General features: G+C 45.1%; 3 protein-coding genes and 2 non-coding genes across 7 annotated transcripts; 1 reads left to right on the top strand and 4 right to left on the bottom strand.

Moving 5' to 3' along the window:
- Window positions 1-597: 597 nt before the first annotated feature.
- rpl3 (ribosomal protein L3) lies at window positions 598-4,605 on the bottom strand. Its single transcript, XM_088358313.1, has 10 exons — window positions 4,496-4,605; window positions 3,880-4,072; window positions 3,535-3,703; window positions 2,824-2,959; window positions 2,302-2,488; window positions 1,575-1,735; window positions 1,408-1,509; window positions 1,231-1,326; window positions 965-1,084; window positions 598-707 (listed from the first exon to the last, which is right to left on the bottom strand). Exons 1-10 carry the CDS (start codon window positions 4,496-4,498, stop codon window positions 663-665), a joined length of 1,212 nt encoding a protein of 403 aa, XP_088214439.1. The 5' UTR covers window positions 4,499-4,605; the 3' UTR covers window positions 598-662.
- LOC148383759 (small nucleolar RNA SNORA54) lies at window positions 789-920 on the bottom strand. Its single transcript, XR_015853862.1, has one exon. It is a non-coding gene; the product is annotated as a small nucleolar RNA SNORA54 (small nucleolar RNA).
- LOC148383758 (small nucleolar RNA U83B) lies at window positions 2,566-2,661 on the bottom strand. The gene has a single exon (XR_015853857.1). It is a non-coding gene; the product is annotated as a small nucleolar RNA U83B (small nucleolar RNA).
- Window positions 4,606-5,320: 715 nt separating the features above from the next.
- On the bottom strand, window positions 5,321-10,836 carry slc25a39 (solute carrier family 25 member 39). 3 transcript variants are annotated; one of them, XM_088358118.1, is made up of 12 exons: window positions 10,578-10,836; window positions 9,020-9,133; window positions 8,567-8,626; window positions 8,383-8,433; window positions 7,972-8,081; window positions 7,761-7,828; window positions 7,570-7,694; window positions 6,941-7,114; window positions 6,715-6,824; window positions 6,499-6,580; window positions 6,335-6,415; window positions 5,321-6,256 (listed from the first exon to the last, which is right to left on the bottom strand). In XM_088358118.1, exons 2-12 carry the CDS (start codon window positions 9,114-9,116, stop codon window positions 6,138-6,140), a joined length of 1,077 nt encoding a protein of 358 aa, XP_088214244.1. In that variant the 5' UTR covers window positions 9,117-9,133; window positions 10,578-10,836; the 3' UTR covers window positions 5,321-6,137. The 3 variants fall into 3 exon arrangements, with proteins under 3 accessions (XP_088214244.1, XP_088214243.1, XP_088214245.1); XM_088358117.1 differs by lacking the exon at window positions 10,578-10,836 and adding an exon at window positions 9,882-10,564; XM_088358119.1 differs by lacking the exons at window positions 8,383-8,433; window positions 10,578-10,836 and adding an exon at window positions 9,882-10,565.
- Window positions 10,837-11,432: 596 nt separating this feature from the next.
- On the top strand, window positions 11,433-14,802 carry grna (granulin a). The gene is made up of 9 exons (XM_088358116.1): window positions 11,433-11,567; window positions 11,681-11,800; window positions 12,273-12,354; window positions 12,438-12,538; window positions 12,602-12,755; window positions 13,232-13,329; window positions 13,413-13,643; window positions 13,925-14,188; window positions 14,522-14,802. Exons 2-9 carry the CDS (start codon window positions 11,681-11,683, stop codon window positions 14,663-14,665), a joined length of 1,194 nt encoding a protein of 397 aa, XP_088214242.1. The 5' UTR covers window positions 11,433-11,567; the 3' UTR covers window positions 14,666-14,802.
- The last annotated feature ends 421 nt before the right edge of the window (window positions 14,803-15,223 follow it).

The following is a 15,223-nucleotide window of genomic DNA, read 5'->3' as shown; positions in this document are numbered from 1 at the left end:
AAGGTCAGTGGAGCACACTTTACATGTGCAGCACACACAAAGCCCTTTTTCTAGCATTCAAAAACTGGGGCGAGACTCCTCTAATCTGGTGAGACTAGACTAAGTCCCTTCATCAATAAGTGAATGAAAATGTTGACATTTTTCCAATATTACATCCAATACAGTGATACATCCAAATGTTGTGCTATGAAGCTGCTGGTGCACAGTACTGCCCACTGCTGGTACAAAGTGTAAAAAAAGTGCGAGTGAGTTGGGAAGGTTATGGTGCGTGTATGGGGGGGCTTGTGGTATCTCACAGGAGGTTGCAGTGTCCACACACAGGCTTGTAATACAGATGCCACAGTTCAGGCCCGCAGACGCACAATGCACCACAATGACATTTGCATCTTTAGACACTATGCTCTGTGTTAAATTGTTTTAGTGAGAATGCATTTTTTCTACATTTCATTTTCAACTTAAATCTTATAAGTATTTATATTTGTTCTTGGAACCTAAATTAATTGTCTAGTTTTAAATGACCATTTAATCACTCCAAGTTGACTCTTTCAAGCTGGACACTTTATCCTAATCACCCTTTCAATCAATTCCACAAGTTAGTTTTGGAGTACATCTGATTTTATTATTAAATTCTGCAGACTTGAAAGACAGAGATCTGGCAGACTTTAGGCTGTCTCCTCCTTGATGAGGCGATCCTTCTTGAGGGGTCCCTGCAGACAAGAGACAAACATGCTTGGTTGACATCAAGGAGGACAAGTTTGGAGTGAAGATTATGTCCACAATTTCAGTGGGTGTGTTTCCAGAAAGTGAACAAGGAGTGAGCATAGAAGGCCACAACTCCTCTGCCTAATTGGAGGTTAATGTAGCACTGTAATGGAGCCCGAGCTCAAACTGACAGTTGAACCAGGTAACGAACAGTGCAAGGGCAACAAACATGAATCAAGAAAAACATGAAACAATAACTGACCATGAAGGCCTTCTTCTCCTCCACCGTCTGGAAGCGGCCGTGACCGAACTTGGAGGTTGTGTCAATGAACTTCAGGTCGATCTTCTCCAAAGCGCGACGGCTTGTCTGGACCAGCAGAGACTACAAGAACAAATAAAACCACCTTAATGTTGGTAGATGTTATCTTCAGTAATCCCCCAAAGGTTAAATCCATTAGAGTGAAATTTCAGAATAAACTTCTACATGCGCATCAACTACAGGTGTAAAGCGAGTGATGGCATTCTGACCTTGCGGAGGGTGAGAACTCTTTTCTTGGTTCCAACCACGCATCCTTTGATCATAACAAAGTCATTTGTGACTTCTCCATAGTGAACAAAACCACCCTGTTGGAAGGAGAGCAAGATTATGTTCACGAGACATTTCTATGGACATCTACGCGAATTGCAAGGCGTGTCAGTGCTTACCAGAGGGTTGATGCTCTTGTTGGACAGGTCATAGTCAGTGGAGGCGTTGTTCTTCACCAGCTTGCCGTCCTTCTGGTGGTAGCCCTGACCGATCTTGTAGATCTTGACAACAAAAGAACAGTCAGCGCACATCGACATCGTAATGGTGCAGCTTGATGCTGACGTACCTTCTTGTTGATCTCGGTACGATGGTGGTATCCCTTCTGACCGGCACGAGCCACAGAGAAGGCCACGCGAGCAGGATGCCAGGCACCAATGCAGGCCACCTTGCGCAAACCACGATGGGTCTTGCGGGGCAGCTTCTTGGTGTGCCAGCGGCTGGTCACACCTGGATGCAGACAGAAGTAACGTTAGTTGAAAGAGCATCTAGCAACAAGCGAGAGGGGACCATTTCGCATATAATTACAGGAGACATATCTTAGAAAATCCACTTTTTTTTGCTTTTATATTAACATATTCTATAAAGTCTTTCGGACAATCTTTCTCTATACTAAAAAAAGATTTATGAAACACTCATCCTTGAACAAGCAGGACTTTGCCCACTGACGTGGGAACACTGCTTGAAAAATGAAATTTTGCTAGGCTCTTCTTTGAGGTTCTAATGTTGGCGGATGATGCAATGCGTTGTGTGGACGGAACATTGTGATCTCTCTCCTTCGGCATCCTTGAGTTGTTTGGACTCCAAAAGTCTCTCCCGAGTAATAAAGACGGCGGATTTGCGAAACTGTTTGTCAACACCCATTACTTTGTTTGGTTTGTCCCGCACCAACAGATGTGATTTAATAGATAAAAAAAATATGCAATATAAAATGGAGAACGGGAAAGGTGTAAACGACAGCCTGCAAATAGATCATAAAAGTATCTCTGCAGCACCTGGAGGGATAGATTACACACCTTTGTATCCGTGTCCCTTGGTGACACCGATGACATCGATCATCTCGTCCTGGGTAAAGACGTTGGCGATGGGAACAGCCTGCTCCAGCTTCTCGCGGGCCCAGTCCACCTTGTCTGCAATGGAACCGCCGTTAAGCTGCACCTCCATCAGGTGAGACTTCTTCTGCTTCAGGGGCAGCAGACGCATCTGGCCACAAATAAAAAAGGAGGCTGATCAGCGAGGGCGGCCGCCTGAGAGCGCAAGCAGCAGCTGCTTGTGAAAGGCGGAGTCTCAGAAGGAAGGCAGTAGAAAATATCCTCACTGGAATCATCAGGCGCCATGCCTGACGCAGGAGTTCTATGGTCTCGTCACAGACTGCAGACGCTAGCTTACTTGCCAACACTTGTTCAAACGTGGCAGGTAACCATGTTTCTCACTCAAGTGGCCTTTTTTGATATAATCACAAGCTTGTTGGCAAGCAAGGCAGCGTCTCTAAAAACAAAACAACTGCGAGCTGTCATTCAGCCCATTTCCAAACTCACCTGCGTGTGAGCGATAATGCGAATGATCTGGCAGTACTTCTTCATGGAGGCAAAGTCCTTCTCCAGCTGCTTCTTGCCTTCCTCATCTTGCCACTTCTTGCTGTACTTGGTGAAGGCCTTCTTTTTGGACTTGTACCTGCCAGCGGGCACAACAAGGTTGGCGACTGGCCCTTCATGACCGCAGCGGGTCAGAGGAAGAACACAGCGCCGGACTGGTCGCCCTGATCGAGGAGTTAGGCGGAACCAGCCGAGTAGGGGATTTCGGCTCATGGCGCGGCTTCTAAGCAGAAGTTTCCACCGGCCAGAGGAGCCCGGAGCTCATCAGGGCGCGGGGCACCTGAGCGGAGCTGCCACCAGGGGGCACCGTAACTGTTAGAATCGCTCAGTGAAAACGGAAAAAAATGGTCTCCACTGGGCTACTAACGTCTGCTTTGATATTTCACAGGCAGTGCTTCTCAAGTATTAAAGCAGGACCAAATGTGAGTTGTACAACAGCAGTTGAAATTATTGTTATAAGTTACAATTTGGGGGAAAGGCCATTTTGTCGGCTGGACGACAACTACTTGCATGAGCGTTATCTTAATTTTACGCTAAAATATGCTATTGCAAATAAAATTCTGGCCAAAAAAAAAAACTTAAAGTGTTTTGTACTGCCTAGCAAACAACAAAGATTGAGAAGCACTGCTCTGAAGTCACGCCGTCACATCTCACCAGTTTTTGTAAAAGCGCCTCTTGCACTCGTCACTCATGTGCTCGGCAAAGACGGTCTTGAAGGAGCGCAGGCCGCGGGGGGTGCTCACATAGCCCACCACGCCAACTACAATCATGGGAGGAGTCTCCACAATGGTGACCGCTTCTACCACTTCTTTCTTGTTCACCTCTGCAAAGAAATTGACACGAGTTAAACACCACAAAATATAACTATTTAATCAGTTCATCTAAACAATGTGCTCAGTACTCGACAATCAGCAAGGGACTTTGAGCCCATTCTGTCCGCCCGTCGTTGGTTTCATCATTGACAAAGGAAAATTCTATGTAAAGTGATAGAGAACTCACTTGATCCTGGTCTATCCACCTCACGGACGATGTGAGTCATGCCGGCCTTGTAGCCCAGGAAGGCAGTCAAGTGGACGGGTTTACTTGGGTCGTCCTTGGGGAAGCTCTTGGCCTTACCCCGGTGACGGCGACTCCTCTTACGAGGTAAGAAGCCCAAGGAGCCATGGCGCGGAGCCGAAAACTTGCGATGGGACTACGAGATAGCAGAGAGGATACCGTCACTTTATTTGTATAGTAAGCAAGTGCGGCTAACAGGCTACCGGCGGACCACGATGTAAGCATGTGAGGCTGTAACTACATTCAATTGACAAAATGACAACAGCAAAATATAAAAGTATTTTGCAGCTATATTCATTAACAAACATGTGCTTCTTATAAACGTATAGCATGGAGTGAAGGCGGCCATTTTAGGCCACGATGATTTGCGTTTCGCATGAGTTTTTATCTTTTCTAAGTTATAATTCTCGAAGGGCCAGGAAATTCATCCTCGCATAACAGTTCAAATGGAATACGATTTGTTCTAAGCTCTGGAAAGAAGCTAATGGCTCGGATGGCAAAGATAGCGGACGGATTGCCCAGCCTTGGTGAAGACAGTCAAAGTCTTTGGCTTACTCACCATTCTGTGTCCGATCCGATTGAAAGAGGCCCAGCCTGGCGCTTACGGTCAGTTATAAGGTGGCGCAACTATCGCGAGACACGACGCGTCGTTGGCGTCACAAGTCCCGCCTTCGGCATTGTGACGTGTCGTCGACGTCACAAGTCCCGCCTTCGGCAGTGTATTTACATACAGCGACCACGTCGAGTCACTATGGAGCAGGGGTGGGCAATTAATTTTTACAAGGGGCCACATGAAAAACCTGAGTTGTGTCAGAGGGCCACACCTACGATAACCTAAACCTGCTCAATTTTCTTCCATTGTAAAATGCACTAAATTATTTATTTCAAATAGTTGGTACTGGTAATTAGAAGAATACAATTATTCTGTTTATATTTATATTAAGCTATGTGAAATTGTGGTGTAAAGGTCAAATAAAAAAACAATTATTAATCAGTACAATTTATTCTTAACTTCTTTAACTTTTCCTCAAATGACAGAGCCGCTCCATCTCTGGGTGTGAAGTTTGAGAAAAAGTCCTTGTTGGGCTTGCAGTTTTGCTAGCAATGCATCAGCCTCTGATGCGCCCTGTTTATCAGACAGATGTATTTTTTCTCATGCTTGGTCGTGTACACGGAAGTGCGACGCCTTTCAAAATAAAAGCGAAACAGTTGTATTGTACGCAAGACACAATTTTTTTTTTAAAATTACGATTGGCCTCATGCGGGCCGGATGTGGCCCGCGGGCCGTAATTTGCCCATGTTTGCTATGGAGGATATTCCCGACAGTAGTCGGCCCCTATCCCGTGAAAAAAGCCTAACAACAATGTGCGTAATTTCTCAAAAATAAAATGAAACTCAAAATACCATTTATTTAACTGAAAAAACAAACATTTCACTTTAAGGCAACAATTATATTTTATGACATTGCTGTAAGAAATTCTTCATATCTTCTATGTAAATTCCCATTGATTTAACAGCCATCATCCGGACCTCATTATTTGAAAGTTGTCTTTCAAGCTGTGAGGATGTGTCATGCTTGCGTCAGAATGTACAGCAAATTTCCATTTTCTTATTTGTTTGGATCCCATCTTGTCCTATGGCTTTGTTCCACATGTGAGGAAGGAAAAGTAGTTGACAGCTTACTGAGTTGAAGTGGAGCCGTTTACGTATGAGGGCATTCATATAAGTGCTGTTCTGGGTCAATGCCAAAATTCAAAATACAAGTGCTGTTCTGGGTCAATGCCGAAATTCAAAATACAAGTCCAAAGTGTTTCTGTGAAGCCCTCACTGACTGACTGAAAGAATAAATGATTAATAACTGACTGACTGAATGAGCGTCCATGCATCTTCAGCAGCTTGATCATGCGTCTGTGCTCATGCAGTCCTCTCGTCATGGATTTCCCATGAGGCATTGTGACAGCAGCTTCTTGACCGTTATTAAAATGAATTGTGGATAGTGTCGATTCGGTACATCAGCCTAACCCTTGTCTGGAAATGCAAAAATGGATCCTAATTAGTGGAATGTGGTTTGGAACTCACCCCGACATTTAACTCGATTAGGACATGCTAAAAACTTGAATTGGTGCCGGCTAAAGTTTGATCCTAAACCTGGTGAGGAAATTACAAAGGTAAAAAAAAAATTCGAGAGTCGCTCCGTCACTTTATGACGGCAGGGGCTGTTGATCCTGGTTGACATTCTGAAAAAAGGCCTTCCCAAACTCGTAGGTGCTGATCATGACAGCGCAGGCCGGCGCCACTTTGATCACCCTGGGCAAGAAACCTGAAAATAAAAGCATCCATGTTTTTTTTTATCTATTTTACACATTATATTACGTGTGAGCGAGACGACGATGTGTACCTGCAAAGAGCCCCCGATAGCCCACCTCGCTCCAGATGTCCCTCATGATGTGCCACGTGGACACCGTTTTATTGGACGGGGCTACGAGGACCAGCGAGAGTAATGAGACGACAGCAATGACGACTTTGTCGTTTCTCGTAAATTCCCAGTGGCGGTCTACGCACCTGCGAGTGTGTCCATCTCTCCTAGTTGGATCTGTCTGCGAGTCTTCACTACATCAAAAGGCAGCGTCAAGATGGCGGCGATCTGACGTTTGGGACAAGAGACACAGCGGTTGGATGTCATTGACAGGAGTGTTGTAGCAGCAGCCTTCCTTGTCTAACTGGCCCCAAGTTGAACATAACTTTCTTTTCCAAACAGAAGGTGAGTTTGATACAAACCGTTCCCGAGGCGGCGCCGGCGGTGAAGCTGATGGTGAAGTTGGCCTGAGCGATTTGCGATTGTTGACACAGACGCGCTTTCATCAGCTCGTAGTTGAACCAGTAAATTGCTGCGCATCCACAAAGAGGAGAAATTGGACACGGCAGACACACAAAGATGTCAAAACGACATTATGATGATATCAAACCACCGCTGAGTCGGAACAAACATGGTAGTGGTTCACACCAGAGAATGGGACGTCTCTGAGAACAGTGGGCCCCCAGCCGCGCCACAGCGACATGAGGCCGCCCTGCGCCACAGAGCTGCGCATGCAAACGCACAGCTCGCTGTACGTCAGGCGGCGGGACTGCATCTTGGTGCGGATCAACTCCAGAGGACTGATGACCGTCACGGCACCCACTGTAAGACACATGGAGAGATTTAGGCCTCCGATGGAGAGGTGCCCCCACTCCCTACTTGTGTTGATTCAGCATAGATGCTATTCATTAGCCCGTCTATGGCTTTTTGGACTGTTTGTTAGCTAGAGATAATCAGGAGCAAAGCTGCGTGGACGTTTTAAGAAAAGTCAGGTCGCTTCATCTCAAGGTACCACTGCACAACTGTACTGAAGCAGTGATTCTTTGCCAGGCCACAGGAAGGCGCTAGCCGACCAGGACACTTTGAGAAACGAGAATCAACTATAACTTTTAACTAAAAAAATTAAATTTATATCACAGACTTTTTCCTGTCGCAGCTACGTCCAATATATAACCCCCACTAATAAAACTAAAGATAAGATTGCTGCTTATGCTTCAAACACAACAGACTTAGTCACGCTGCATCTAATTTTTTTCCATGTGTTTTTGCGGGCTTACATCGGGCAAGACCCCCAGCCAGGAGTGGAATGTGTTCGCCGTGGAAACCCATGCGAACACGCAGGAAGTCCCGCAGCTGATCGTAGCAGGTGAAGTAGATGACGGTGGCGGGCACGGCCATGACGCTACAATCATACGCCTTTTAGACACGTTTGTGTTGTTTTGGCAAGACTGCGAGGCAAATTACTGACAGTGTGGGTGGGAGGCCGCTCCACAACGATTTGAGTCCTTCATGTCGGGAGATTTTCACAAAAGCATCCTGCCCCGCAAAGAAACAGGATGAGTTACTCACAAACGTTTTACTTTCGGTTCTTATGCACCGCTTTTGGGAAAGGCTGCAGCTTTTTTGCGGCGGGGCTCAGCGGCCATTTGTCACCCTTTTCCTATCTGCCATGAACTCACCAGGGTTCCGCTGAAATGCGTTTGCGGCTTGTACCAGCTGGTGCAGTTGCTTCTGTTCTGACACACGTAGATGTGGTCCATCAAGCCGTTGCAATAGAGGAAGCATCTCCCTGGGCCAAAAGAGAGAGAAAAACAGAGCGTCATGACCTTTGACCTTGGAAGGACGTCTAGAAAAAAAAAAAATAGCCTGAAGCTCATCATTTGTTATGGAGCACTTTTCACAGGTCAGACGTGATTGTGACCAGAGCAACCACCGCATACACATTCGCGTGCCAACAACGGGGGGTGAGGGGGGTTGTTTAAACACACACACACACACACGCACGTGTTATGATGGGAGCAAGGCCGCACTGAGAAGAGTACAAATGTAGAGAGGTTTATGCGTGCAGCGGGTGAGGGTCCGGTACTCACACTTGGAGGGGTGGGTGACAGCAGCCCAGGAAGCAGCATCGCGAGTTAAAGCTTTGGAAAGAAAGCAGAAGCAAAAGGAGCGTCTGGATGTTAAAAATTGCGCACACGTCATCCGCCTGGCCGGCAGCTTGTTATGCGAGCGTCACCACATCAACACCACAGAAGAAGTCGGGAAGTGGGCTACCTTGATGGAGGGGACTCTGCTGGGCCTGCAGCCTGATCTTCACCACATCCAGAGGCGTGACTGCAAACGGTTTGAACGAATGAGCAACGAACCTCCAATGGTCATCCGTCACCCAAATTCGGCCAGTGTTACCTTGACTTACGAGTTTTGGTCATTCCAATACCAAGCTCGTGACGCAATTTACAATATGAGATTCGGCTTGATCGATTCATCAGATTTTGGGGGGGACCCATGCTCTATTACTTGGTGAAAAACTCTTATAATCACTGTTGTTGTGGTCAAAGCCTAAAAGTATTTGTTTGTAACTACAAAAAGATATAAACCGAAGTTTGGGGGCACTCGTAAGTCAAGGTAAAAATCTCCAAGTCTCTCTCTCTCTCTCTCTCTCTCTCTCTCTCTCTCTCTCTCTCTCTCTCTCTCTCTCTCTCTCTCTCTCTCTCTCAAATCTCTCACCCAAAACGGACGTGAGGAGGGCTCCAGTGCCAGAGGCCAGCATCTGCTGCACTGGAGAGATGGCGGCCGACGCGCCACCGGTGGCCCGTTCCGCCATCGTGCCCACCTGTTGCCCTAAACACAGAACAGTGAACGCCACGGAGGCGTTTACTGACCCTCTCCGCCAGGCGCCGGCGTGACCGCGTGCCTCCACGCCTGCTAGTTGTGCGAGTGAAGCCGTGCAGTGGCTTGTGTTGGTTGTTGTTGTTTTTTTAAATATTATTGTTACGTTAATAACGTCCCATCAAATATTGGCTTATTAGGCTAAAGACATGGTAGTTATGTTTCACGTTAATGCAAGAAAATTTGAGTCAGGCACACACAAAAGCGTGTTGCTAGGCGGAGTTGCTAATTGGGCCTCTGGCGATAGCTTATCAATGCGTTGCATAAGTCAAATATCGTTATGCAGCCACAGCCAGGCTTGCAAAGGGCACACCACTTCAACTGGCGTCACATTAGAGCAGGCGAGTCAGGGGTTATTAATCAAATGTATCAATTATCCTAAATTCATTCATTTAGATGCTACTCTTTTTTGGGGGGGGGCAAAAGCAAGGGGGGGTTAATCAAATTTATCAATTATTCTAAATGCATTCATTTATCTGCTACTCTTTTTTTTTTTTTTTGCAATAGCAAACATCTATTTTGTAACAAATTTAGGACCCTAATTATGTCCTTTCAAGCCAGGATTGTTTTTCTTTGGTTGCGTTGACTCACAGATAAAACTAACGTGAAAAAGTAGCATACGAGGTAGCGGAAAACAGGAGGACCGGGTACATGTTCCCAAGAATATATTTCAAGATTTTTTTTTTTTTTGGTCACTTACCCATATCATGTCTTCAAACGCTGATGCAACTTAATGCAAAAAGTAAACATTGTTTTCAATGATGCCATTATTATTTGTTAACCAGACATGCAAATGGGATAGCAGACCAAAAAGTAATATTTATTTTAATACCATATTGTCTAGCCTTTCTTCACACATGAATTACTGGTTGATCAGGCATCTGCTTTAGGGGGAACAAAGTACGAAGTAAATAAATACCTTTCTTGCAAAACGTTAATGTTATTGAAAAACGCAAAAGGCTCCCATTGGTAGAAGTCGAATGCATGGTCACTTTCACCCATTATGACACAATGCACCGCGTCTCATATTAAACTCCATGACAATACTGACGTCATTTAGATCACATTTAATTTTAAAGGGAAAAGTGTGGCATGGGAGATTACTTAGATGGAAGTCCAAAGAGAGCAACATAGGCGTTTTGATGAGGTTGCAAAGCGAACATTATGTACTCTGCAGTGTACTGTCATCGTGGTTTGCTCATTATCACGTGAAACCCTAGGTTTCTTTTAAAAATGTTATTACAAGTAGGTAGGTGTTATTGCATAGTCTTACGATAAACACCGGCAGCCGAATATTCTGAATGAACAGCATTTCGAGCTAGCATGTCACTCAGCAACTCTCATGCGTTGTAAGCTAGCCAGCTAGCCAGTTAGCATCCACGTTGTTTCTACTCACCTTTACTGTAAATTTAGATTTATGACACTTCGCCAAACAGCTTCCCCCATGCTCCTGAAGATGTTTTCAGCAGTCCCGCACGACTATCGTTAACTGTCTTCGTCCATAGTGTTAAGACATTCAAACGTGTATTTGGCGAGGGGCGTTCATTAATGCAGTGAATGTCAGCTTCACAGATATACAAAGTTTAGTGCGCGAGCAGTCGTTTTGCGTGAGGAGAAAGCGGGTCCGTCCAGGTAATATACACGTCAGCGCTAAAATGGCCGCATTCTCCACGTTGCTCTGTCGCCTCCGAAAGGAGGAAGGACGCACTGCAAGTTGCAGCATGTAAACAAGTCAAGGTGAAGCTCATAGTCGAAACCAGAAAAACAAATGTTTGAAGCTACTGGAATTTCACTGACTGACCAATTGGAAGAGTTAGTCAAATATAACAATGTTACGCTACCAAATTGTTTAAAAATACTGAATAACAAAGACATGTAGTGCATGTGTACATTTTGTTTTACAGAGGAAACTACAGCACATTATTTATACGCCTTTTCACCTTTAATGTCGAAAGCATGTAGACATACAATGTACAAATAAAAGTCAAGTATAGCAGCGTTTGTTAAATAGAATTCTTTATTAAATTGTTCAAAACAAGCGGTTTGGAAAATGGATGGATTGCAAATTTTTAAACAGTTTAAACACAATTATATTTGTATTTTTTATGAATTATATTTCTCTAAATAGTTTTGATTTATTAATTTTTTAAATACACAATACTTGTAACCACACGCAAGCATGCCTCCCACTAAAAAATCTGTACTTTAAAGAACAAAGCAGCCTGATACAGTTGAAGTATCTGTTTCGCAGCTAAAGAAAAAAGGAAACCACATGGGCATGCGCTATTACAGTTAATGGGCGTGTTTAAATCAGCACTTTGTACAGTCAGAAGCACTCTGACGCTCCGCTGCTTCACTCGCAAGCCATTTATAGTTCAACGTCAAGGTGAGAGCTGCATTCATTCACTTTTTTTCAAACTCCAGGCTTGAGCACTTGCCTGGAGTGAATAAGATTTTATTGATATAAGTGATTACTGTGATTATGCAACACGATTTCAGATGCCGAGCCTGGCTGTGTTGTGCTGGGCCATGCTGCTTCTGCTTGAGGGTCCGCTTGATGGGACGTGTCAAGATGGTCACCGACCCACCGGCAGCTTTCAATGCAGCCCCTCTGTCCAGGTGATAGCACACGTTACCAGTTACCACGCAAAGCAAAGCCCGCCCGAAGAGCACCGCAGTCAAAAGGAACCAAATGTGCTCAAAGGTTGAGTGTCACTTATGTTAAATAACATGCAAAGTTTCTTCATGTTGGAGTGAGGACATGCTGACATTAGGAGAAATGGAGACTGAAAGTTGAAGGTTGGAAATGTGAACAAGGCTTCTGCTGCAAAGATAAAGTGAAATACACTTATAGTTGTGGTTGAAAGTTTCAGTTGTTGAAATGTTATGTTTGAAACATTTCTCACTTCTCACATTTGTCAAAGAAAAGTTCAATTTAGCATGAAACTGCTCAATCCTGATCATATACAGTAAGATGATGAATCATAATACATTCAATACAGTTAAATTGTATAAGCGTGGAATTACTAAACTCTAAATGCAGTAGTCCCATTTTGATCAAGGGTCTGAGTGAACTGGATTTTTCCAACAGGAACTGGCCTGCGCTGATGGGAAGCATTGTTGTCGGGAGGGTCACCGCTGCAGTGCCGACAGCCTGTGGTGCTTCAAACCGGGTTCTTTTTTATTACTTCTCTTGACTTTTAACACACAAACATTGCTGAAATTTTACTTCATCTTGATGTTGTTTCTTGCACAGAGTCGGTGGTGCTGTGCAGCGACAAGGCTTCTGAGTGCCCCAACGGCAGCACTTGTTGCGAGACCCCGCAAGGCACTTGGGGATGCTGCCCCCTGTCAAAGGTACAAAAAGTTGAACAGGGGGGTTGTCCGTGTCCTGAGTGTGCATTCATGCTGTCCAAACAGGCCGTGTGCTGTGAAGACAAAGTGCACTGTTGCCCGGCGGGCAGCTTGTGTGACGTGCAACGCTCCGTCTGCGTCTCCCCTGAGGACGGCGAGGACACGCCAATGTGGGACAAGCTTCCTGCCAGGAGGAGAGCCGACTGGGAGAACCAGCGAGGTCAGTAACCCCTTCACACACACCCCGAGGGGACTTCCGCATTCAGAAGAGCAATTGTGTCAGCGTGGAGCAACCGTTGACAATGCTCGCTTGTGATTAAAAGCTGAGAGGGGAAGTGTGGTGATGAGACGTTGAAGTGATAGCATCGCGCACGTCCTGCCAAATTTTGTTGTCGCGTGCAGATTATGGAGTTTAATTGAAAGTCGAGGCATGTTTTGTGCTTTGACCCGCAAAAAGCTCTGAAACCTCTGAAGATCCTCTGTGGTGAATATGAAATGTTTATGTTGATTTGGTGCGTATTCTAACGCAGTGAACCACATCCAGACTTAATGTCAAAACAAAAAGATGCGTCCCATTGAGGCGGGTGTGTCGAGGCATGTTGCCACACATTGCTTGTTGTCATTCTGGTCTTACGGGTCATAGTTTTTTTTTGGTGAACGTGTTTTTCAATACAATCCTTTGTGCTCTTTTTGCAGCCAATATCGTCCCCTGTGACGACAAAATCCACTGCAGAGATGGCACCACTTGTTGCAAAAACACACAAGGTCAATGGTCCTGCTGTCCTCTACCAGAGGTAACATGGTGTCTGCAAATTGAAATTTTTTTAACTGTTGCATGATGACTTTTTTTTCTCTACTTTGTGGATTCTCTTCCCAGGCGGTTTGCTGCAGTGATTACCTCCACTGCTGCCCGAAAGGTCACAGGTGCAACATAGCCGCTCAGACGTGCGATCTGGAATGGCGCTCGGTGCCCTGGTTAGAGAAAGAGCCTGCCACGCCCAGGCAGCAGGAAATGGAAGTGAGATGCAACGCCACACACACTTGCGCTGAGAGCTCCACCTGCTGCAAGACCCAAACTGGAGCATGGGGGTGCTGCCCTCTCCCTCAGGTGAATAATTGACAGTACACATCTCTTACTTGCGCTTGACTCAAGTCACGTTTTAATCAAATGTCCAGTTTGTTTGAAAGTTTATTCTCGCAACCAATCACTACATTGTTTCTCTCTTCCACCACCATTTAGGTACCCCCTCAAACAACAAATATATATACACCAACTAAGTGACCCACCAGCTATCAGCAATAACAAAGCAATGAGGAACTAAGCATGGCTGCTTGTGAAAGCAGAAGCGAGAGTTACGTTCAACTTCAGTTTCACTACCTCTATAACAGGCCGTGTGCTGTCCCGACGGCCACCACTGCTGTCCCACTGACTACACGTGCGACGAGATGCGCAGCAAATGCGTCAAAGGGAACGTGGCGCTCCCGTGGTACCCTCAACTTCCGGCAAGCATCCCTTCTATGGTCCCGCTCCGGACCCTTGTCACCGCCGTAAAGCTGGGATTTGTACAGTGCGACGATGGGAGCCTGTGCAACGACGGGCAGACCTGCTGCAAGATTTCGCCCACGGAATGGGGATGCTGCCCTTTTGCTAATGTACGGTCCATAGATTTCCAGAACCGTGGGTGGGGTTAAAATATAATACATTTTAGTCTACATATGATTCAACGTATTTTATTTTAAAATACATTACATTAAAAAACTACAGCTTAAATATTAGTACATTAAATAATTGGTGAATATAAATAATATATAATAATTAATGTGAATATAATAATATAAAAAAGGAGTAAAATGCATATTTCTACCTGTAAATCAACCAATGGTTGATTATCAGTACAAATAATATTAAAATATGATAACCAGCCCTGGTTGAAGCTTTCATGAGAGCAAATTTGGAAATAACTTACTCTTTTTCCTCACATGCAGGCGGTGTGTTGCAGTGACATGAAGCACTGCTGTAAGGCCGGCTACAGGTGCACGGCGACAGGCCAGTGCATCTTGAACGGCGACCTTCCCTGGCTCATGTTGCCCTCTAACACCAACAAAAAGCAACAGTTTGATGAGGTGTGAAACGCTGCTCTTTTGTTTCCTTTTGTATTACATAAAACATACCAATGTGAAAATCCTGTTCACTGATATATTGTGGTAGATGTTCTGATAGTAGTCTCAACGATACATTAAAGATTTAACGTGATTTGAAGCTCAAACTGGCCTACTGTTTGAATTGGCTTTAAATGTGTTACGAACAAACAATTCATCGGAATCAAGCATCTTTGTTGATGACACTGTCCTCTTTTGAGGTCGGAAATGCAATAATCCGAGTGGGATCGTCCTAATTTCCCACGTTCCCAGGACGCAGCATTCGTGTTGGCTCGTGAGTGAACGATCCGTTCAAAAAGAACGAATCTTTTCAGTGAACGAGAGTGAACCAATCACTTCCTAAAGTGATTCGTTCTTTTTTTCCTTTCATGTATAACTTCAACCAGTAAATATCAGTAATGCCCATTGAAGCTGGTGCTACCTCGCCGTAAAACAAAACGAAGAAGAAAATCAGCCAATCAGCAGCGCCAGCGAGCGTTAGATGGAGGAGGGACTTTACGAGTCAGTGACGCAACTTCCCGTTCAGGA

This window comes from Syngnathus floridae, chromosome 17 (genome assembly GCF_059516105.1).
Source record: "Syngnathus floridae isolate MCC-2025c chromosome 17, RoL_Sflo_1.0, whole genome shotgun sequence".
Taxonomy (NCBI): domain Eukaryota; kingdom Metazoa; phylum Chordata; class Actinopteri; order Syngnathiformes; family Syngnathidae; genus Syngnathus; species Syngnathus floridae.
This window is presented reverse-complemented; position numbering and strand designations above follow the sequence as displayed.

Coding starts and splice junctions, on each gene's coding strand:
- grna (XM_088358116.1), top strand. CDS start 11,681: ATGCCGAGCCTGGCTGTGTTGTGCTGGGCCATGCTGCTTCTGCTTGAG. Junction 12,539..12,601: donor GATGCTGCCCCCTGTCAAAG/GTACAAAAAGTT, acceptor CTGTCCAAACAG/GCCGTGTGCTGTGAAGACAA. Junction 13,330..13,412: donor CCTGCTGTCCTCTACCAGAG/GTAACATGGTGT, acceptor TTCTCTTCCCAG/GCGGTTTGCTGCAGTGATTA.
- slc25a39 (XM_088358117.1), bottom strand. Junction 7,829..7,971: donor CGCATTTCAGCGGAACCCTG/GTGAGTTCATGG, acceptor TTTGCGGGGCAG/GATGCTTTTGTGAAAATCTC. Junction 7,695..7,760: donor AGCGGCCTCCCACCCACACT/GTCAGTAATTTG, acceptor GTATGATTGTAG/CGTCATGGCCGTGCCCGCCA.
- rpl3 (XM_088358313.1), bottom strand. Junction 3,704..3,879: donor GGTGGATAGACCAGGATCAA/GTGAGTTCTCTA, acceptor ATTTCTTTGCAG/AGGTGAACAAGAAAGAAGTG. Junction 1,510..1,574: donor GTACCGAGATCAACAAGAAG/GTACGTCAGCAT, acceptor TTTGTTGTCAAG/ATCTACAAGATCGGTCAGGG.